This window comes from Oreochromis aureus, linkage group 13 (assembly GCF_013358895.1).
Source record: "Oreochromis aureus strain Israel breed Guangdong linkage group 13, ZZ_aureus, whole genome shotgun sequence".
In the NCBI taxonomy this organism is placed as follows: domain Eukaryota; kingdom Metazoa; phylum Chordata; class Actinopteri; order Cichliformes; family Cichlidae; genus Oreochromis; species Oreochromis aureus.
In genome coordinates, this window is record NC_052954.1 from 24,591,988 (window position 1) to 24,614,947 (window position 22,960).

Sequence of the window (22,960 nt, forward strand, 5' to 3'; positions counted from 1 at the left end):
AAATCTGGAATAAATAAACAAACTACACGTAGGTACAGTCTTAAGGTCTCTGGGTAGAACCCAAAGATGGACTGAAGATGGAATAAGAAAAACTACTCAACATTTAGCAGCTTATTAGAAGACGATATGAAAGATTTTGAGTAGCAGTTTGTTTTTCTCACAGGTGCAGGACAGCACCAACCTGAGGGCAACAACATGCTTTGGTTGACAAATAATGCCTTTTGCCTTCTTAAAAAGCAAGTTCACTTGCTGTTAAACTAACTCTGTTTTACTCGGAGCATGCAAACACTACACCTCAACACACCTGTCAAGCTTTGAGATGCAAAACTTTTATTTTGGAGTTTTTGGATCATTGTGGCAGTCTGTGGCTGCTCTATAGGCGGTGTATTTAAAACAAACAAACTCCAGTAACAGTTTAACAGCAGCCACAGTGATTTCACAGAGAGCTCTAAGCTCAAATAAAACTGGCTATGATTATACAACATGTCAAAATCTGCCCACAGATGGCATCAAAGTGTTAATACACTAACTGTCCACAAAGGGGAGACGGGCTGCAGAATCGAGTTACTGTAAAAAATGATCAACTTTACACAAAATAAATATGTTTTTAAGAATTTTTTTGTTAAAGTGATTCAGCTTTTACTTTAAGGTGAGACTGTGCAGAAGTCAAGTGACGGCTGAACTTCATAATTTGTACTTTGTATCAGAGGTAAGATGAAATGCATGCTCGGAGGTTTGAATTTATATCTGTGAAGTGAAACAGGTCAGTCCATGAATTCTGCTGTAAATGATCAGTTTCACAGAACAGCCATTCTAAAGCAAATGCTTGTTTAGTAAAGTAACGGGAGGCAGAGCTACATCATTTAATGATGTTTATTAAAAAACAACAGAATTACAGAAAAAATAAGACCTTGACAGGATAAGATGCAATTTTTTTGCAGTAATTTGGGAAAATAATGCAGTCAAAGTAGCATCACCAAACCAATACAAATAATTTGAAAACAAAACTTGCTGGCATCTTAAAGCCTGAGGTGAAGTTTAAAGGTCTTAAATACAACGCAAACAGAGCTCATTACCTGAGTAAAGTTTAACGGTGTGTTTGGTCTCTTTAACAATATTGCACGAACGATAAGATAATTCACCCACTTCAGGGATTATTTTACATTTCTCATACTTGTTAAAAAAGAAGGTTTTTTGGGGGAGGGGAGGCTGAATGACTTTTTAAGCATCACCATCCAAGAGGTACAATTAACCATCAATCAAGGTGTGGAATAGTCAAAGGAGTTTGCGAAGAAAAGTGTCTGGACTTCTTTAAGTTGCTTGAAGACGTTTCACCTCTCATCCGAGAAGCTTCTTCAGTTCTAAGGTCAAATGGCCGAGAGTCCCAGATTTAAACCCAGTGGGAGTATCCCCCCAAAGAGGGACAAAGGACCCCCTGGTGATCCTCTAATCACATAATTATTCCACACCTTGTGGAATAATTATTCACACTGCTAAAGTTGTTTTCTTTAACAGTCAGCTGCTGCATAAGAGATTATTTTAATCAGCTGGAACTTCCTGTCTGCGTTAAGACAGGAAAAATGCTGTCCAGCTTTTTGTTAACACCTCCTAGCCTCTGAGCCATCTCATCTTTTTTTCTCTTCATGTTCTTGGTGACCTCATGTCCTCTCAGCCATTAGGCACAAAAATCTTACCTAAAAGTCTGGGACTTCAGTTATTTTATGTTCCACTGACAAGCAGAGGCACTAGAGCTACCTTAAGGCATTGTGGAGTGCTGACAGGCTTAGTGTTGTAGATTTTCACTATTTGCTTATGTGGGGATATTTATTATTGTGACCTCCACACCTTTTTCCTGTTCTGCTCTGTTTCCTCGTTTTGCTGTGTCCCTGGTATGCTGTTGGTCACGTAAGTCATTCATTCAAACAAACAAACACACCTGTTTATACGGTGCATAGTTGAAACTAACATTTAGATCATGTATTCATAGCCAGATATAAGTACTACATGAATGAGTTGACAGAGCTTTTCATAGGCTGAACTGGATGCTAAGCAGTTAAGTCACATGTGGACTCTGAACTTAGCTGCTCAGCATGTCCGAGTTTTCTGAATTCTGTATTTCACACAGTAGAAGTGTGGGAAGAAAGCAGAGAACATTCAATTCTTTATTTTCCTGCTCCAGGTGTAGTTTTCTTTTCAACTTAAAAATCTTTAAAAAGTTTGGTATAAAATCCTCCCAGACTCCTGTTTACACTTGTTGTTTATTCATCAAAGTCATGGGACGACGGTGCCCTCGGCATTATCGTCACTGGAGGTTCTGAAGTCCTGGCATATAACAACAAACCTGTACAAGTTCAGTGCAACCACTAGGAAGTTCTTGATGGCAAAAAAGACAAGCATCTGGTGGAAGACTTTGAAGCAGGCCATCACAGTGAGCCTGACACACAGAAAAGGGCCGTCCTGGATAAACAGCGCCTGAATGATGTTCCATATGTCAGTGCTGTGTTTAGTCAAGAGGGAATCCTGTGCACCTTGATCAGCCTCTCTGCCAGGTGTGGAGTTCACCACTATGTCAGATAAGGAGACAAAAAGCAAAAGATTGGGAGTGAAATGAAGGTTTCATTCAGGTAGCCTGATGCAGTCTGACTGACGCTATTTAGAGCAACTTTCCCTACTATTGTTTTTCAAGAGGTAAATCTTTCTTCTCTAAAGAAATGCTCGAATGGTAACACATTAAGGACACCTATTTTGCTTTTTTCCCCTTATTTTCCTTACTTTCTAGCCAATTAGAAGAAAGTTGGATAAAAGGGAGGGAGAAATAGTTAAAACAGCTTACTTCTTTAAGTAGATCAGTAGATAAGAGGGGAGGCATCACTAAGACCTACAGTTAAAGCATCATTTCTAGCCTTTAAATAGCTAAAAACAATTGTTTTAGTTTAGCTGTTTAAACCTCAAAAAAGTCTAATCTAGCATAGAAGTGAAAACTCTGCTTCACATATGCACAGGACTCCTAGATGTTACCCAGTTAATGTGTTTGTTGGAGTGTAATGGTTTACATAGTCACATATAAAGCCAAAGGTTCCTGATTTGAGGACAGCAGGACACACAAATTCCCTGGGGGTATCTGGTATAAAAATCTATCAGATCAAATATGTAGAGCTAGCCAAATATTTGAATAAGTCAAGTCAAACTATAAACAGTCTTTGGTGGATTTCCTGTGTTATAGGGGCATGGGGAAACCATTTGCTAGTGTAATTGGAAAGTCAAGCTTTTAACCCCTTTAATCTTTAATGCATTCAGTAATTGTTGTCTAATTTCTTTGAAGAGGGGTTGATGAGGTTCACACCTTTCATCATCAAACACTTTTCAAGAACCTCAACCTTTCAAAAATGTATTATAATGCTTGAACATATACCCTATCTTAAAGATTGTAAGATATGTCAGAAACTCCAGAATAACATTTTTGTTGCATTTTTCGATCAATTCTTCGTGTGTTTAAAAGAGATCCAAACAAAGTGAACATGGCTACTCTCACAAAAAAGACACACCCATACGAGTGGGTACAAACACAGAGTACTAAGTGCTCTAAATGCAGTGCGATGGTAAAGATGCATATAACTGCATCATTAGGCTTATTTATAAATTATGAGGTAGGGTTATGGAGAATTGAGATCATTGTTAGGGTTTGGCCATTTCAAGAACACAGCGGGCCTTCAGCAAACCGGCGTACATTCTTTTCTGTCTTCAGTTTCAGAAAACAAATCTTTCAGTTTGGTCTGGCCTGATATAAGCTTCCTCTTCTCAGGAAAAATGAGAACTGGAAGCTTTGTCCATTTAATCCTAATTATTTGCACAAATTCCCAGTTCTGACCTCTTATGTAGCAGTTTCTTTTACAAGTATAGGACTGAAGGAAGCAGCATTTCTATGTCTGTGGCAATGCCCTTTGTTTTTGATGCTCGGGAAGTAAAAAAAAAATGGCGGTTAATAATTTGATGGCACTAGGGACAACTTATCTACTTCACTGTTTACTCCCAGCAGTTGATAGGATGTTTGGCGAAATTCTAAACATGCTGTTTAGACTGTTTGCTTTTTTCATGTCCTGCGACTAGGGAATTAGTGTTTTTATGGTGTAGGCTCTTAATAAGCACTACAGTTACATTTTGATACACTAACACGCACTGACCTGCTAGATGGAGTGGAAATTGCAACATACTCCAGGTCCATACACCTAAGATGACATAGACCAGCACATCATTGTTATCTCTGTAAAAAACAAAACAAAAAAACACACGATGAAGAAAGAGTTTCACTGCTTATTTCAGTTATTGCATTGATATATTATCAACACATGTACATGGCTCTGTGTGAAATTAAAATAAACGCACATGGAGAAGGAACATGATTAGTCACCCACTTGATATCTGATAGTGTCTCACTAGTAAATTCCAGGATGTCCGCTGCTGTGCCAACAAAGATCAGAAGAAGTTGAGACAACTCATCTCTTGTGACCCCGCCTCCCAAGGGCAGGAGCCACTTCCCCACAATGAGCAGGATGAGCAGGATCTGATGGAGAGCTAGGATCCAGTCATTCGCACAGACAGCAGAGAACAAATCGTCAATATCCTGGAAAAAGAAAAGACATTAACAGATATTTGGAGACAAGGATGGTTGTCTGACAAGGCTAAGTCACTTCAGCATCATTTTATCACCTCAATCAGTTTCTTGAACACATCATCCTGGCATTTGTGGTTTAAACTCACTTGTATACCCGTAAGGATGCAGAAATTAGCCCTATTAGAACAGATGTCAACATGAACCTTCGAAGAGAAAGTTCATGACAGAGGAGGATAGAGGCAGGGTGAGAATCCTATCCTTTTTGACCAAAGAAAATTGGTCAAAAGACAATTCTGATGGACTGACCAAGTTATAAGTATTGGGTTTCACCCAACACCCACTCTGACCTTGATAATAACTAGCAGTAGAACTGTCTTTTCTGCAACTGTCAGTAAAAACTGAAAAACGTACAACTCATGACCTGGGTTCAGTTAAATTGGTGTTCCTAATAAAGTGCTCAGTGAGTGTAAGAGTAACTGACACAGTTGCAAACCACACTAAAACAGACTTTAATACATGACTTAGTGCAAAGACGTGACTAAATTATCTTTTACGTGTTAATATTAGATTTGGATGACAGTGGTAGTTTAGCGTCAGGGGAATACGCTACATTATACTTTGTCAACACAGCCAAACTTAGCATTCACATGATATCATTGTATGTTTTCATATTTCAATGGGATTTGTTGACAGTAAGAAAAATGAAGAACATTGCCAGAATTATCCTTCAGTGATTTTATCATGCCACACAACATTGTACATTGTTTTCATAAGTGAAACGCTAGAACTAACTGGAGCCATTTTCTTTCATCTCCTGGGAGAAATGGGTGTAGTGGTTGTGGTCTAGTAATTGTTTATATATTTTGGTTTAAATCACTCCTCTTACTGTTACTGGTCACTGTAGTATTGGGGCTCATGTGTTTCCAATCAGTGTAGAAAATCAAGTCTGTTTCATTTGTAATTTTTTACAACTGCAGTTTTATTCAGTGTTCTTAATTGCTGTGGTTGTAAAAGCAATGTGACCACTGAAGATTATTCTGATAGTTATGTAGATGCAGGCTACTGTTGCAAGTTTTAAAAGTCATGCAATTTAAAATAGAGTCTTTGCAGCTACATTGTGGCCCCATTGTTTGACAGGTGTCCTGAAATGTAGTGTTTGTATGCTAACTACGTAAAACAGAGTTATTTTTTCCACTAAGTCTTCATTTCATCTGTATGATGAAATGTCACCCTGTCAGCAGGGTGCGTCACTACACGCATGAAACTTCTCATGAATCGCATGAATCTTCCTCTTTTCCTCCTGCCTTAGCATCCTCTGCACATGAACAAACCGCCTCAGCTTCTCAACTTTGTCTTCAAACCCAACGTACTTAATGAAAATCTGCAAATATTCAATGTCCCGCCTCTTGTCTTTCTGTCCAAACCAGACATCATAGCATGTCTCACCACCATCTTGCAAACCTTGCCTTTCACTCCTGCTGCTGTTCTTCTGTCACAAATCACTCTGACACTCTGCCTGCACTCTCTTCTTCACCACTCTTGTGCACTGTCTGTTGCTTTGGATGGGTAACCACAGGTATTTAAACTCAGGCATCCTCTCACGCTCTCCTGTCTCTCCTGGACATCTTCATACCTCCACAGGTACGTCACCTCGGCTAGCTGCCCCGCTTCATCGTCTTCACAGTTCCCCTCTGCCTGTTCTCCATTTGTCCTCCCCTCAATCTCTTTTAATCAATCTGCGAGCTCCTCAGAGTACTTCTCCCATCTTCTCAACACACTCTCTCCATTACTTATTTCCATTTGTAAGAAACACATCAATGTGAAAAGCTTTCAAAACAGCTTGACTGCACAGGAAGTTTCAATCCTCTTATTTTAATGACCTCCTGAATTAAATATTGCTTCCATTATCAAAGGTTTATTCTTACATCATCTGAAGCAAAGCACACCCACTTAGAAATTACTGAAATGCTACTCTTGACAGTCATTTTGATAGTGATGGACCCAGCCAACTGATAGACTGAGTGTTTGTTATTGACTTATAAATGCTCTTATTGCTTATACTTATTTGACTGTGACCTGTGAACAGTGAGGTTCCTGAGAGGTTGATTGTTGGATCCTTTATCCTTCAACTTATTGTCTTCCTGAAGGATTTGTACTGTATGCTGCCGATATTCATCTCAAATCTCATCTGTTCCTTTCCTGTTGAATTACTCAAAGCGTTCTTATATTAAAACACAATTGAAGATCATCCTTTTTCTTTGATCACAAGCCTGTCAGCTATTCATAACTTCTCTAATGCTTCTCAAATGCTTCTTCTACAGAAGCATTTGAGTTCCTTTGAACCAAAATGTCATTATAATGGTAAAAACAAAACTCAGACACCCAAAACAGTCGAAACTGTCAAAACAACAAATAAAATGATAATCACTGACTGCAACCATTCAGGCCTCTATGTTTGAGAAGAACTTCTGTTTTTCCTGTTAGTGGTTACTTTCCATATTGTTCAGTCTCTAATGCCAAAATTAGGCTCCCAGTCTTCTGATGTTGAAATTTTTCTAAACATATCGCAATCAGTCTGTCTGTATGAAGCTTTCCAGTTAAGTCTCTTCAGGGATCCTGTATTACACAATCAGATAATTAAATTCAGATTTAAGTTCCTGATAGCCACGTCTCGTATTCTTTGCCCTTGAAGAGCCTGGCAGCACAGTCCACAACTAAATTGAGAAAAGACATGGATATGGATGCTGGTATTTCGATATATAGTTAATAGAATTTAATAGAAGTTAATAGAAAGAGAATATGCTGTACATATATATTTATATATATTTTCCTAACCCTGTATTTGCATATAAATAATTAATAATAATTTATATGCACATATGCACATAATAATAATTATTTAAACAACAATTAAGTTGTTTAAAGAAACTGGGGAAAAAATTTCAGTTTATGCAATGCAGACAGTGTGTCTGGTGACGAAGTTATGCTGGGACATAAATTGTGAACTTAAAGTTTCTGTATTACATTAAATCCAAACTTCTGTGTAAAGAGTTTCCAAGAACTAGGCCGTTAAATCACCTTGAATCTCGAATTTGACAGATATTTTTTATATTTTTTATATCATATGGTTTGCTAAACATTTTTGTGTTTTTCTTTTTGGCTTTATCAAAGAGACACAGCCAGCAGGCAGTTAGCTTATCATCAAGAAACAGCTCTGTATGAGGTAAAACTTCAGCCTCATGAGCAAAAACCTGAAGCCCAAGCTGTGGTTTTTATGGTGGGCATTTGACTGTTTCCTGGCTGGGAGCAGTGACTTTCTCATGAATGATTATGTGGCAGCTTTGAGTGCTCACATGACAGGCATACAGCTGTGAGCACTGGAAAAGGGAACAATAGAAAATAGATAGAACCAGTGGAAGTAAGCACCAAGAGACTTGTCTAAGCAACTTTCCTGAGAATTTTGTCTGCCTTTAGTCAGTTCGTTCGGAAACTCTCTGTTAGTTTCACAACACTATTGAACATGATATATGACTATGAGTGCCAAATGGCCTAAAATCAGTTTTCTTCTTCTTCTTTTTTTCTTTCCATCACTCTTACCTTCAGGGAATCCGTGATCGTGAGGTTTCTGGAGGTCTTGTTTTGAATGAGGTTGTACAGATCCAAAGAATCAAGCTTTTGACACTGAAACAGATGAAAGAAGATTTTACAGACTGAATTTCACAGGCTACTTATTATTCTCTTGTAGGTAAGCCTGTGTAAACCTAAAAGCAAATGGGATATCTGATGGAATCCGTAAATGAATGTATAATGAACGGTAGCTTTACAGAGCTGGAAGCCTGCAAACTTCCTGCTCACCAACATCTGTTGTTAAATCACATGTTTGAGAAACAGGAGATTATTTTAAGCAAGTTACATAATTTATCTTTCTGGCATGGAGTACCTTAGGTTCGCTGTCCTTATTCTGCTGGTGGTGGAGCTCCAGGAGCCACATGGAGGGAATGATGCTAATGAGAAACAGAAAGATGGGTGGGGAAAACCTGCAAGATGACCAGAATCATTCAGACGTTTTATTTATTTATTCATAATTAGTAAAAAAAAAAAAAAAAATACCATATACAGAACTGATACCCTTTAAAGATAAATAAGATTACAACAGATGCTTTTCATTGTGTTCTTTTGGAGATTTGCCCGTTTGAAATAATCATTGGTAACTGCCACAACATTGAGTATTTTATTATCACTTTGCTTCTAGTTTACTTCCTCGAAATACTACCACACAACATGATTTTTAAACAACAGATGTTCTGAGGCATCCATTAACCTCCTCAGTGATTGGTGGATGCTTCATTAAATGCACAGTCTAACACAATGTAACACTTCAATAAGTTGTTGAATGAAATGCAATATCACGCCAGAAAAATAGAACAACACAATGTATTTCAAGCATGCAGGAAGACAGGGGAGACTGCGATCTGCGATATGAGTTAAGGGGTACCACCCCAACTTAATGTCTCAGGACAATAACAATAACAGCAGGGGGACAGGCAGGATATAGGATGCTCGGGGGAGATGGGGGAAGGGATAAAGTTTTTGGGGAAATGGCAAGCGCTTAGTTTTAGTCATATACTGTACATCTGTACATGCAAAGCAGCTGTGCAAACTCCAGGCGTTAAGTAACATAATGCATACTCAAGGATAATATAATTACAGCCTTTCCAAACTCTTACATGCATGCTCCACATCTCACCATTTGTAATCCTTTCCTTTCCTCCTCCTCAGGGTTATTATCATTTCCAGGACAAGCGGAAAAAAGAGAAAAGTTAGCAACCAGTAAAAGTTATGTTCCTTCACCCGCGTCACTCTCCACACACCGATGAGAGCAATCAGGATAAAAAGCGCTCTAGTAATGATCGCACTTATAAATTTAATCAGACCCATGTCGCCGGTTGCCTGCAATTTGGCACTGGGCGCCGCAGCTCTCCCGTTATTCCTAACTGCACGGATACGAAAGAAACTGTGACTCCAGCAGTGAAGTGGGGGAAAAATCGTGCTGAAAACTGTTTTTCGCCACAGTCGCCAAAGTTTAAGCTCCGCCTTACAGAGTCAAGGTCCAGTTTTTTCCTGACCCTGACTGCGGATCAGGTACGCCACTAGAAGGGTAAGTCGGAATAAATGTGGCTCCAGTTAAATACAATGCAAGCTGACGCAAGAAGGTCTTTCTGTTTTTTCGTGATTAATTCATGACATCTTGGACTGATTATAAATTCTTTAAGGGTATGGGGGAGGCAGCATCACAGCATGCCTTTCTTTAAAGGGAAGACCACGACAAGGACTTCCTGAGCTGTTTTAATTCCTGGAAACTATAAATTAAGTCCCAAAGCTGAAGCAGAACAACAAACAGGCAAATATGACATTTACTGGTTGAAAACTATTTTATCAACTCTTTTATATTTATTAACTGTTTTATACCCTTCAGTTAATGTATGAAAGGTCCACTGTATATATACAGGAACAAATTACCCATGTCCAAATGCAGATACAGTTTATTTACAGAATTTTGCAAGTTTGCTCTACATACAGTAATAATATCTTTACAATTACACAACTTTTGCATTGTATAAACATTTGCTCTCAATCTTAAATATACAGGAAGATATTTTTATCTTCATTCATTCATCTCCAAGTTGTCCCGAGCTACAGAGTGCACATACTGCAATATACAGCACCATGAAATCTGCCTGTAATTACTGGGATACCATTGGCCCCACATCTAAATGTTACTAAATTGGACCTAATTTGTATGAACGTTCTACAGTTGGATCTCTTCCTTACTGTAAATATTCTATTTTTTATAAAGAGGTGATTGTTAAGTGGCAAATACCCTATCCTTGTATTTAGGTAGAGCACTTGAGTAAATGTAACTTCAGTAACTGCATTTTAATAGGATTATATTTGGATGAATCTTAGTTTGTAATTTTATAAAACTTGCATTTCTAGTAGTACTCAACTTGGGGTGTAAAATGCAGGTAAAGGTGGACTGAAGTATTTTCATGTTCACATATAGTTATGTAAAAAAGATCACAGGAGTCCCATGAGAAGCAAAGTACACCCTCTGATTTGGTAGCTTGTAGAACCATGTGATTGTAGCAATAACTGGAAATGATCTTCTTTACAACTTTATCAGTCTCTCACATCATTGTGGAGGAGTTTTGACCCACTCTTTTTTACAAGTCTGTGGTTATTCATTTATGCATAGCTCTCTTAAGGTCCCACCACAGCATTTCAGTTAAGCTGAGGTCTGGACTGGGTCATCAGAACACCTTAATTCTTTTCTTTTTGAGCCATTCGCTGTAGATTTCCTGCTGTGTGTGGGACGTCCAAGCTTAAGCTGTCGAACAGATGGTCTCACATTTGACTCAATAATAGTTTGAAATACAGAGAAGTTCATTGTCGACTGCCCGGATACTGCGGCTGCAAAAGCAAGCCTGCAAGCTTGGATCATCACCCCTTCATCACCATGGTTTACATTTTCTATGAAGTATTAGTGGATATTCTGTGTTTGGGTGTTTGCATTGAGGCAAATTTCTTGACTTTGTCCTTTGTATCCAAAGGACATTGTTGCAATTGATGCAATATATGCAGATGCAATTGTGCAGACTTAAACTGTGCTGCCTTTATAGAGAGAAGAGGTTTTCTCCTGGCTATCCTTCCAACAAGCCATACACATTTGCTCTTTTTCTAATTGTCCTGTCCAGATCTTTAACATTCAATATGCTCACTGAGGCCTGTAGAGTCTAAGATGTAACTCTTGGGTTTTAATTCATGTGGAAGCTGACAGGTGTTTGCAGTGTTGCAAAGGACTGCATAGAGTCCTTTGCAAACTTTCTTTTTCACATGACTGTAAATATAATTTTTCAGAGCTACAAATATAATTATACTCTTAATTTATGGAAAGTTTTGAGACAATAAAGGTAAAGTGGGAGATCCTTGCAATAATAATGTTAAGAATGTATTTTTAATACATTAAAAAAATACATTAAGGAGAAAAAAGTCGAGCTAAACAACAATGTTTTTCTGTTTTGTTTTTTTATCATGGAGAACTTGCCACAATTTTTCAGTGGACTTATCAGGTGATCATAATTTGATTTCTTAGTTTGTGGGTCCTGATACGTGTAGAAGGCTAAGATTTAAAATCTATTAAGGAAAATTCTAAATCTTCTGTACAGTTTAACACACACACACATACACACACACACACACACACACACACACACACACACACACACACACACACACACACACACACACACACACACACACACACACACTTGTTTTTATATCTTAGTGAGGACATCGAATTGACATAATGCTTTCCCTACCCACTTACCCTAACCCTAACCATCAAAAATGATGGACATTTAGTCCCCAAGAGGAAATGTTGGTCCCCACAAGCAACATTACAATTTTTGGTCCTCACAAAGATATCTAAACATGGTACACACATGTCACTTTGCCCTGTTTGGCTGTGTGCTAGGTTGTTTTCTATTCATATTTATCTGGCCTATCAGCTTAGTACAGAGGAAACGGTAAAAAGGTCTGTGACCCTGGAGAACAGCCAGACTTTTCCTGTCTTTGTTCCAAATTGTCTGTCATCATACTTCAGTTTGCATCATGTGAAATCACAGTGAGAATTTCACAGAAGACGAAAGAGGAAGAGAAAAAATAAACTGTGTTCTATTTCTTAAAAACCCATTAGTCTCTGTTAATCATGACCCTTATCATAAGGCAGCTTCCTTTTTTCCACACATCTTAAGTCTTAAGTCAAATCTGAGCAATTACATATCACTGAAACTAAATTAAATGAGTTTGAATCCGCAGGCCTCTTCACTACAGCAGCTTTTTTTTTTTTTTTTTGTGAGCGAGTGAATGGAAACAAACTGTCTTCTGTGGACTGAGACAGAAAGGCCATCCAACATCGCACCCCAGGCCTGGTGTGACCCTGCATTTTTATGTGAGCGTGGTATTCAAAATTCAGCTGTTTGCTTTGTTGAAATGATAATGACAGAAATGGCCGAGGGGCTCTGGTCACTGATCACAGAACAGTGATTCCCTCTATGCAGTTGCTTCAATCAGTACTGCTACAAGGCTCATGCAGACAGACATTGTTTGCTATCTTGGCACAAAGAACAATCTTGTCTGTCATGTAGAATAAAATGATCAGTGTTTGAAATATTACTGGTCATGACATCCTACAATCTAGAAAGAATGATGTCTATTAGAGAACTACAAGCCAGGGAACAGCGCTGTTAGTGGGTGAGCAGACAGACGAGGAAATAATCTGATTCCGAATCTAAACGGAAGTTTTAGTTTCAAAATCACACAGGAGAATTTCAACAAAACCACGAGGAAGATGACACACCAGGGGTTTATTGGAAGCAGTTGCAAGAGCAAGGGTAAGCACTTAGAAGCCAAGCAAAACATGGAGGTAGGGAACAGAGGACTGAGACAGGTTTCAGCTGGGAGACATGACATGCTGAATGAATTATCATAGATTTACGTAGTTTTAGACAGACAGCTGATGGAGTTATGATTTCTTCGATTACATAGGGGCTTTAACAAGATGTCATTGATGACAGCCAAACATGTTGATCTAAATGAAAACAGGTGTCCCCCATCAATCTGCCAGCTTCTTATGTCGTTCAACTGTCTCAAGAAACACACCCTTGGCCTGGTCCCATGCTTTCCTGAGCTGTTAACAGAGGGAGGTGGGCGAGTTGGGAACAACCCAATGCTCTGCAGCTTTTATTTGTTTCAAGCTCTGTCTTCATCTGCCCACTCGCAAGAAGGTAGCCCAGAAAAGAAACTGATATTTCTTTGCATAAACTTCCTCACATTTTTCTGGTGATCAACTGGGTCTTTAGTAACTTTAAGTTATACAAAGACAAAATGATCATGGCTAATCATGGAGGACATTATTAAATATTAAAAAGTGAGTCCAAAAGGTGTGATGAAATGAAAGACTCCAAAATGCTGTTTTTCATTCACCTTTTTCATTGATGCAAACTAGACAGTGGGCACTTCACAGACTCAGTTTGGTAAGGATATCAGCGCCTTGCAGTATCTCAACAAAGGGGACTAGGGAGTAGTTTTTAATGGCAGTCTCATTCAGCCCGTTATAATCTACGCTTGGGCCTAAAGTCTTATGCCGTCCATGAACAAAAGGAAAAAGGAAACCTACACCCAGAGATGGCGAATGGACCAGTGTCAAAATCTAAAAGTATTTATCTTATACTGGACCATGATGCAGCCCCTCGTTCATCCACTGTCATTTTAATCAGTTTCCACCTATCTTTACACCAGCTTTCTTCTCATTGGTCACTCCTGACAAACAAAACATTTGATCGGCAAGTGGGTGGGGCTACTGTGTTAACAGGCAGAGCTGTGTTTTTGAGATCACCATATTATGGACACTGTACCAAGCTAACAAGTTTCTGAAACTGAGCATTTAGTGCAATATGAAGCCTTAACTTCTGGCTTGGGACTGCTTGCACATACAGTGACTATATATACTATATTTAGAGAGGAGATGAACATATTCTGGCTTCTGTGAATTTGTCCTTATAGAGCATATCTTTTTTTTATCCTTACACTCTTTATATTAAAAGTCACAGAGCTTTGAGTTTACCAACAGGGTCAACACATGACTCACCTGGTCTTAGAAACTGACTAGAATTGACATTTGTTTAGGTTTCACTCGACAGTTACATGCCGCAGCAGATGTTTTGTGTTTGTGGAATTTTTTTAAAACCTCAAACAGAAGAAAATTAGAAACCCAGAAGATGTGCGAGGTCACGCTTATATATTTTATATATTTATTTACTTATTTTTAAGTTGTGACTTTTAGGACTCAGTGATAATGTGATTCTCTGCAGGTGTGCTCATGTGCTAGACCAGCGGTGGGCAATCTCAGTCCACGAGGGCCGGTGTCCCTGCAGGTTTTAGATGTGTCCTCAAACCAACACAGCTGATTTAAATGGCTAAATTAGCTCCTCAACATGTCCTGAAGTTCTCCAGAGACCTGGTAACGAACTAATCATGTGATTCAGGTGCGTTGACCCAAGGTGAGATCTAAAACCTGCAGGGACACCGGCCCTCGTGGACTGAGATTGCCCACCCCTGTGCTAGACAGTAAAGTCTAAAGAAGTAAAGTAAACCTTGGAGACAGCCTGCTAGGGATTATTATACTCTACCTACATTAAACCACCTTTCTTTGAACAACGTTTCCTTAGGCTGAAGATAATAAAAGAAGAGTTAATCCTTGTGAACACTAAAGCTCATTCCACCTGAGTACTGCTGTCCACTCCAGTGCTGCTATCTTTGAACAGCCTGTTATGTGTTCTGTGAGGCGTCAACTGATAGCTCTATAAGCGCTGTTGCACTACCAGTTGTCATTCCTCCTAAGCTAGTGCTCTCTCATATTTCAGTGGTGTAAAATTAGTCTTGAAATGTTTACAAAAGTTTATGGTGTGATCCATGAACATAATTTTACACGGACTAATAATTTTACATGCAAAATAAGAAGCCTGCAAATCCTTACTAGGTCAGTTTAACTGGAGTCCTGATCCCCAGAAATGATTTTGTTTAATTCACTTTTTCTGTTACGATTAAAGAGGCAGTAAGAGAAAAATGCTGTAAGGCAGAAGAGGAGCAAGCTGATGTAATACATCTAAAATGCCACAAGAGGGAAGCCAAGCTCACCTTAAATGCCAAGAAAACTTAATGGGTTTTCAATTTGTTTGCGTTTTAACTTCAAGTGGAATTATTCAGAATTATTATTTAATGATTATATTATATTTCATTATTATTAAATAATAATTTAAATAAACATTTCGTCACTCCCACTGAAAACACTGATGTCCAGATGAACAACATCAACTTTTTGGGGTTTGTTTCTATATACAAATAATTCATTTCTTCTTACTGTAGTGAGTCAGGAAACACTGAAATCCACTCAGTGGTTTGATTTCTGTGAAAATCCTGTCAATCAATCATGTCACTATTTGACCGGCACTGCTAGGCTCCATCTCTCCATCAGAGTTTCAGAGAACTGGGGAGTGTTTGAAGTTCACAAAGTTGTTTTAGTCTCATTGGCTTTGGCACATTTCTCATAACCTTGTTTGAAGTTATCAGCTCTTAACATATGTTTTCCACAACAGATCATACATGCAGCACGTGCCAATATTAAGTCTTTGTCAATGAATGGTGCTAAATAATTGCCATCAAAATAAAGTTTAAAAGAATGACGGTGAACACTAGAAGTGTGTATCAGTGCTGTCCTACCTTTTTTTTTTTTTTTTTTTTGGTAATACAGTATATGTAATTTCATTTGGTCACAGATTCTCATCACACTAACAATTAAATGTTCTTCCTTGCAGTGTAACAAAGGAAGAACTGGCATATATATTGCTGCACTTGTATGCATCTTCATACTGCAGCACACCTCTACTCCCCTTCCTCTGCAGTGGGCAGACTGCAGTCCCTGTAAAATAAATATCTAAGATTATTTATATAATGAAACAATGCTTGTTTACAATTTGACCATATTTTGGACAGCTGTTCTTCCTCATTTGCCTTAGAGCATTTCCAAATATTAATGAAGGGTGAAAATGGCTCAGTCTGCTGTGACAAACTGTTCAGAAGGATTTCACACATTGTTTGAGCCTTTTGAACACCTGAGTATTTATCCTAATAGCACACAAACCCAAATCTGTGACTGCCATTACAGATTTATGCTTCCAAACATTGTTCAGTTTCATCCACTTTAATCATCATAGAGATGAAAAGGAAAAGACTATTTGCTGGAGCTGGAGTTAGCCGAGAAACTGTTTTACTCTTGTTTTATGGTTGTGGTGCAAACGCACTTTCAATACAGTCAGAAGACATTCAACACACCTGTCAAACTGTGGGGCCATGATGCAGGTACGAAGGTCTATTTTAAATTTCCTGACATCTCTGAAAACTGGCTGGCATATAGACGGTGAATACAAAAATCAACTCTTATGACAGTTTGACAGTAGCCACAGTGATTTCATAGGGAGCTGAAATGTTCTAAACTCAGATAAGACTGATTCTGATGCAACAGCTCAAACAAAAAACTGTCACAGATGGCATCATCAAAGTGGTAATACACTGAGGTCCACAGAGGGGAGACAGTAGACAGTTTGCAGGTTAGATTTATTGTACAAAATGAAGAAATGTAGATAAAATAAATATGGTTTTGAGATGAATTTTATGCATCAGAAGTAGATGCAAAACATTTGTGCTCATAAAGTTTGAATTTGTGTTTGTATGTACTGGCAATGATACAAATCACCCAGAAAAACTAAAAAACAATCATTTTGAACGCACTGTTTTTGGTTTTGTGATAAATGAAATAGCAAAAAAGTGAAATGAGCCACATTTACTGAAATGTATTCAGGACAGAGCAGCTTTGACAGGATATCATGAGTTATGGTCATTTACAACAAACATGACATATATTTTTGTTCCTTTACCAGCTAAATGAAGATCCTCACATAAATCAGGTATAAAAACTTTGTGTCATTTTAAAGCCATAAAAACGGTTTTAAAGGCTTTAAAAGCAACTCATACACAGCTCATCACCTGAGTGCAATTTTATCTTTAGTTTGAAAAAATGTACAAATGGACAATGATCCACCTGTTTTAGCCACAGATGTCACATTCATTTAATGTAACTACTGAGGTAACATTACTTTTTGATTTGTAAACAGCATATTCCTTATTTTGTAAAGAGCAGTCATCTTAAATGAACAAAGCACCTACCGACTACCACTAGAGGGGATTTTGCATGACTTTTGATTTCCTGTTTGGGTTAAAACAGGAACATTTCTGTCTGTTATTATCTTCCTCTCGATCTCACACAACATGCAAAAATATCTCATCATCTCACTTTCATCCTCGTTTGTTGCCCTCAATTCCTGTCAGTCAGACATCAGTTATCACACTGTTAGAAGTTGACTAACTTCTTATCTGACAGTCTGACTTTAGTCACTCCGACTTTGTAGCTACGTCAAAGCATTGTGTAGTGTCAACAGGCGCAGTAATATTCATATAAATATAGACCGAAATGTTACTGAGGTAAATCGTTTAGTTTGAAATGACTTGGATGCTCATCACATGTGGTCTGTGTAATTATTCACTAATACTAATAGATTTAACACGGTAAATCTCGAACAGAGAGTAATAATTTCCTGCTTTTCCTGCTGCAGTGATAGTTTTTGCCATTTGAATTTAAAAGGTTTTAAATGTTTAGTGTAATACATCTCACTCTAAGATTCCTCTTTATCTACCAGAGCTAACTCATCGGTCAGCACTGCCTCTGCACTGTTGTGGCTGGAACGTCTGTCATCCAACTCATGGGTCGACACTGCTTCTGCACTGTTGTGGCTGGAAGGTCTGTCGCATAGCTCATCTAACTCATGGATCGCTATTGCCTCAGTGCTGCTGTGGCTGGAACGTCTGTCATCTGACTCATGCATCGGCACTGCCTCTGCATTGTTGCCCATAGAATGTCTGTAGTCCAGCAATATAATGGCCAACCTGTACAAGCTCAGTGTGATCACTAGGCCGTTCTTGATGGCAAAGAAACCAAGCATCTGGTGGAAGACTCTGAAGTGGATAATGACTGTCAGCCTGACCAACAGAAAAGGCCCATCCTGGATAAAGAGGGTCTCTATAACACTCCAAATATCAGTACTATGTTTAATAAAGAAGGTTTCCCGGACGACTTGATCTTCTCTGCCATTCTCTTCATCAGATTTGGTGTTCACCACTATGTTGAATAAGAAGAGGAAAAACAAATGATTGACAGTAAAAACAAAGCTTTCCTTCAGGTAGCTGCATGTAGTTTGACAGATGCCACATTTGTTTTTTTAGAACAGCTTCTCTCGCTTTTTTTAAGTGTGAAATTTACCAAGCTATTCTAGTAGAGTCCAAGAATACAAATATGGCCTGAATATAACAAAAGGTGAGAAGTTTTAGTGAGGATGATACAGGAGGAAACCTTAGATAAAGGTGACACTAATTCAGAAATAGTCTAACAAGTTTTTTAGCCACCCAGGTCAAGAGTATTTTAGCTATGACCAGGAAGAAGGTTCCCTGTGAGCAGAAACCTGGGGAGCTAATAATAATAATTAATAACAAACCAGAGCATAAGATATCCCTAAAGTTAGAAACTTATCATTAGAATAACCATTTACCTATTAAAAAATAGTAAATAAAGACTCGAGATCACAAAAATTTCCTGTAACACTTTAAAAACACATCAGATCAAAATGAGAAAACAATCATGCTGATATCTACACTGATATCTACTGTGTAATGTGATGGGAATGAAAGGATGCCACATCGTTTAATGGAAATGGAAACCTACAGAGGGCTGAATTCAAAGACACCCCAGAAATCAAAGTGAAAAAATGTTGTTGGAGGCTTGTCTATTTTGCTGAAATTATATTGCAGCAACTAAAAATGCGAGGGAATAGTTTGTATGGCCCCCGACGTGCTTCTGTGGATGCCTGACAACATTGGGAAATGCTCTAATGAGACCACAGCATTACCGACCTCCTGGACAGTCTGAAGTGCAACTTGGTTGCATCAGATGGGCAAAAAAAATTAAGTCCCAGAGATGTTGTATTGGATATAGTTTATGTGAGAGTGGGTACAAGTCAGTGATATCAATCCTTGATCCTACAGCAGCTCCCTGCATACTCTCGCCACATGGGGCATGAGCTGTGTTGTGCACTAGGAGGAACCACACCAAAGCAGCTGAAAACTTATAACCTGCTACCTAATTCCTTTAATTTAAGTCTCGGGAAGTAAAAATGTTTGAGTTAGTCATTTAAAAGCACCGGAGGCTGTAATTTCAACTTACTTGCTGCACTTATGTACTTAACTGTTTACTTCCTGGACTGGCTTGGATTTTTAGCCAATCTCTAAACACACTGTTAAGACTGTTTGTCTTTTTCATGACCGGGGAACAGGAAAGGAACTTCCTTACACTGCTGTAGCTCCTTAATAAACACCAGGTATTTTAAGGTAGCTGACCTGCTAGATGTAGTGGAAACTGCAACATACTCCAGGTCCATACAGCTAAGATGACGTAAACCATGGCAGGATTTTTTTCTCTGTAAGAAAAGTGACACCAATATCAGGAACTATATATATGTTTGCATACATTAAATGCAGACTTATGTATCGATAGAAGAAGCACATTCTTAACGTACAAGCAACACAATTAGCCCCTTACTTTACATCGGACAGCGTCTCACTAGTAAATTCCAGGATGTCCGCTGCTGTGCCAACAAAAGTTAGAAGAAGCTGAGACAACTCATCTTTTGTGACCCCGCCTCCCAAAGGCAGGAGCCACTTCCCCACAATGAGGAGGATGAGCACGATCTGGTGAAGAGCCAGGATCCAGTCATTCGCGCAGACAGTGGACAACCTCTGCTCAATATTTAAGAAAAGGAAAAAAGATGGCAAGATGTTTAATGTTGAAAACTTGGTTTTCTGAGAAGGTTGAATCACTTCACTCAAAAAGCCATTTTGGATTTAACCTCATCTCTGTCCTTTCAGTAAACAACAGTGAGCCACATGATAGTTTATGATAGTTTCCCACACATACAATTAAAAGCAGTTCTACAGAAGCATTTGAGTATAAGTAACCTGAGTCACAGTACAGGTAATATGTCATAAGACCCTGCTGTAAATAAGAGAACCTGAGTTCCTTTGTACAATTTTTTAAATTATTATTTTCAAAATAAATAACAGAATAGTGGAGAAACTTATAAAATAAGTAAAAAAAAAAAAAAGTTTAAATGTCTGCACTATTTTCTTGGAACCTGCGCTAAACATTTTTAAAACTCTTCGTCAATATTGAGACCCAGGCTCTTATTTTCTAAAAATGATTCCTATTTCTCCAATTAGTGGGCACTTTGTGAATTATCTAGCTCTTAATGATGCATCTTTGTCATCAATCTGATGATATTTGAAATGATGGCAGTAAGAGAGACTGTTAAAAGCTTTCGTTTACCAAGTCTCTTTACTATCCACTTTATGCTGTACTGTTTTCTACTTTTCTTATTAAGAGTACTAAGTGAAAAGGCACTGGAATTTGGATGGCGCATTTTGGATAGGTAGCTCAAATGAATTAGTTTTTGGGTTTTTTAAGTGCGACAAAAATGCATTGTTCCTACAGGTGGAGTGGATTGGTTGGATTATTTTATTAATTTCCAGTCAATCTTAATACATGAATGAAAAATGAATAAAAGAGACTAAGTTAATCAGAGCATAAATAGCAAATAGTTTCACTATGTGTTCTGTCCACACTGCTGCTTAAACAGTTTCCAAGAACTAAATAATGAAATCATCATTAATCATTTTATTTTACTTGAGTTGCTTAAACCTTTTCTGCTGCTCTTTCTGGCTTTCTTAAAGAGAAGTAACTATGAAACAGTCAACAAGCTGTTAAGTGTGTCAGCATAAAGAAATAACAACCTTTACAGTGGTATTTCAGCCTTCTTAGGGAAAGACCAGAAGAGGAACAATGCCACTGGATGTTATTTCTGTAGTAGGTTATGTGTCCGCTTCCTGGCTGAGTACAGAGAGTTTCACTCAAAAAATTGGTAGAAAGAGTGGAAAAACTGGTTCTCTGTGATTAGAAGACATGCATAACAAAATAAATTCCTGGCAAGTCTGTATTTGCTCATTGCATGTCCCATTTGAGCTCATTCTTGTTTCTACAGCACTGCACATAGCACAGTGATCTTTCTCGTTTCATTCATTAGCAGTTTCTTTCTTTTTTCTCTCTTTATTTCTGTCACAGAGCCATAACTTAACCATTCAGTCACTCTTACCTTAAGTAAATTCTGGTTGGTGGTGTTTCCCTGCTCGGTGCTTCGATTCAGCAGTCTTTGCAAAGTTTCCATAGAATCTAGTTTATTGCACTGAAAACAGTTTAAAGAAGCTTTTGTGAGTGAATTTCACGGGGTATTTATTATTTTATTGTAATTAAATCTTATAAACTTTAACATTAATAGCAGATGTGACATTTGATAGAATCGGTCAATAAATGTACATGGGGTACCTCTAGATCGCTGGCTTTGTCTTGCTGGTGTTGTATCTCCAGAATCCAGATGGAGGGAATAATAGTAATGAGGAACAGAAAGATAGGAGGGGAAAACCTACAAGACAACCAAAGGCATTCAAAAATGTTTAAAAAAGAAAAGAAAAGTGATAAGCATGTTTACTTCAAGCATGCAGGAAGACTGAAGAGATTAACTTGAAGTAATAAAAGTCAAGGGGTATCAGTGCCACCATTTAACCAGTTTAACTTTTAGCTTCCCAGCTTATCAATATAGTAGCAGCAAAGGTACAAACTACTTAAATATGCATATAAGATGCCCGGGTCGAGATAAAGACTAGGAAAAGATGAAAATGCATAATTTAATCATGCATTATACTGTTATACTGTCTATTAGAGGGGGAAAGTGCAAACGATAGAGCGGAGATGAGTTTGAAAGTATTATGAGTAGCTTAAGGCATTAAGTAGCCTAATGCATACTTAAGGATAATATAATTACAATATTACAGCACTTTTTTACCATCACTTACATGCATGCTCCGCATCTTACCATTTATAATCCTGTCCTTTTCGCATCTTCAGTGTTATTATCATTTCAACAACAAGCGGCAACAAAAGAAAAGCCAGAAACAAGTAATTGTTATCGTTCTTAACCGATGCCACCCTCAACACTCCGATGACAGCAACTAAAATAAACAGCGCTCTGGTGATGATCGCACTCATTAATTTAGTCAGCGCCATGTCGGTGGCTTAACGCAGTTCACAAGTGATCACCTCAATTTCCAGTGTTCACTGTGGCTTTTACCGTAAGTGAGACAAAACCTTTGGAAATGCGTTTTCAAATAAAGTTCCCATGTTTAAAGCCCCGCCTTGTTCCTCACAGGAGATTAGATGGGCTGAACATCGGGTAAACAGAAACGATTTGTTTTGGGGGGGGGTTCTGTGATTTAATGAACGGTATGAATGGCTTAGTCACAAATTCTTTAAGTGTACAGGAGAGGGCGGCATCATATTTCATTTTTTTTTTTTTTAATTTTACTTTTTTGACAAGCAGGTGCTATCTTAACTCCCGGAACTATAAATTAGACTACTTCGCCAACCTAGATACAACAAATAGGCCACATAATGTAAAAGGTCATAGGGCTTTCTTTTTCTTTCTCTCTGATTTCTATTCTTTTTTTTAAAGAAGA

The 22,960-nt window shown here is 38.2% G+C and overlaps 2 protein-coding genes across 2 annotated transcripts; both read right to left on the reverse strand.

Annotated features, from left to right (window-relative positions):
- Positions 1-857: 857 nt before the first annotated feature.
- Positions 858-9,769, reverse strand: LOC116325720 (transmembrane protein 26). Its single transcript, XM_031746695.2, has 6 exons — positions 9,360-9,769; positions 8,553-8,649; positions 8,210-8,293; positions 4,413-4,621; positions 4,182-4,261; positions 858-2,564 (listed from the first exon to the last, which is right to left on the reverse strand). Exons 1-6 carry the CDS (start codon positions 9,548-9,550, stop codon positions 2,272-2,274), a joined length of 954 nt encoding a protein of 317 aa, XP_031602555.1. The 5' UTR covers positions 9,551-9,769; the 3' UTR covers positions 858-2,271.
- Positions 9,770-16,827: 7,058 nt separating this feature from the next.
- On the reverse strand, positions 16,828-22,648 carry LOC116325721 (transmembrane protein 26-like). The gene is made up of 6 exons (XM_031746697.2): positions 22,321-22,648; positions 21,774-21,870; positions 21,544-21,633; positions 19,938-20,134; positions 19,736-19,815; positions 16,828-18,464 (listed from the first exon to the last, which is right to left on the reverse strand). The coding sequence occupies exons 1-6, from the start codon at positions 22,509-22,511 to the stop codon at positions 17,962-17,964; spliced, it is 1,158 nt and encodes a 385-aa protein (XP_031602557.1). The 5' UTR covers positions 22,512-22,648; the 3' UTR covers positions 16,828-17,961.
- Positions 22,649-22,960: the final 312 nt, after the last annotated feature.

What these genes read in the sequence shown, in the direction of transcription:
- LOC116325721 (XM_031746697.2), bottom strand. Translation starts at nt 22,511, where the DNA reads ATGGCGCTGACTAAATTAATGAGTGCGATCATCACCAGAGCGCTGTTT. An exon ending in AAAGGACAGGATTATAAATG is followed by an intron (nt 21,871 to 22,320) that starts GTAAGATGCGGA and finishes GTTGTCTTGTAG; the next exon opens with GTTTTCCCCTCCTATCTTTC. An exon ending in CCAACCAGAATTTACTTAAG is followed by an intron (nt 20,135 to 21,543) that starts GTAAGAGTGACT and finishes AATATTGAGCAG; the next exon opens with AGGTTGTCCACTGTCTGCGC.
- LOC116325720 (XM_031746695.2), bottom strand. Translation starts at nt 9,550, where the DNA reads ATGGGTCTGATTAAATTTATAAGTGCGATCATTACTAGAGCGCTTTTT. An exon ending in AAAGGAAAGGATTACAAATG is followed by an intron (nt 8,650 to 9,359) that starts GTGAGATGTGGA and finishes GTCATCTTGCAG; the next exon opens with GTTTTCCCCACCCATCTTTC. An exon ending in GAGACACTATCAGATATCAA is followed by an intron (nt 4,262 to 4,412) that starts GTGGGTGACTAA and finishes TGTTTTTTACAG; the next exon opens with AGATAACAATGATGTGCTGG.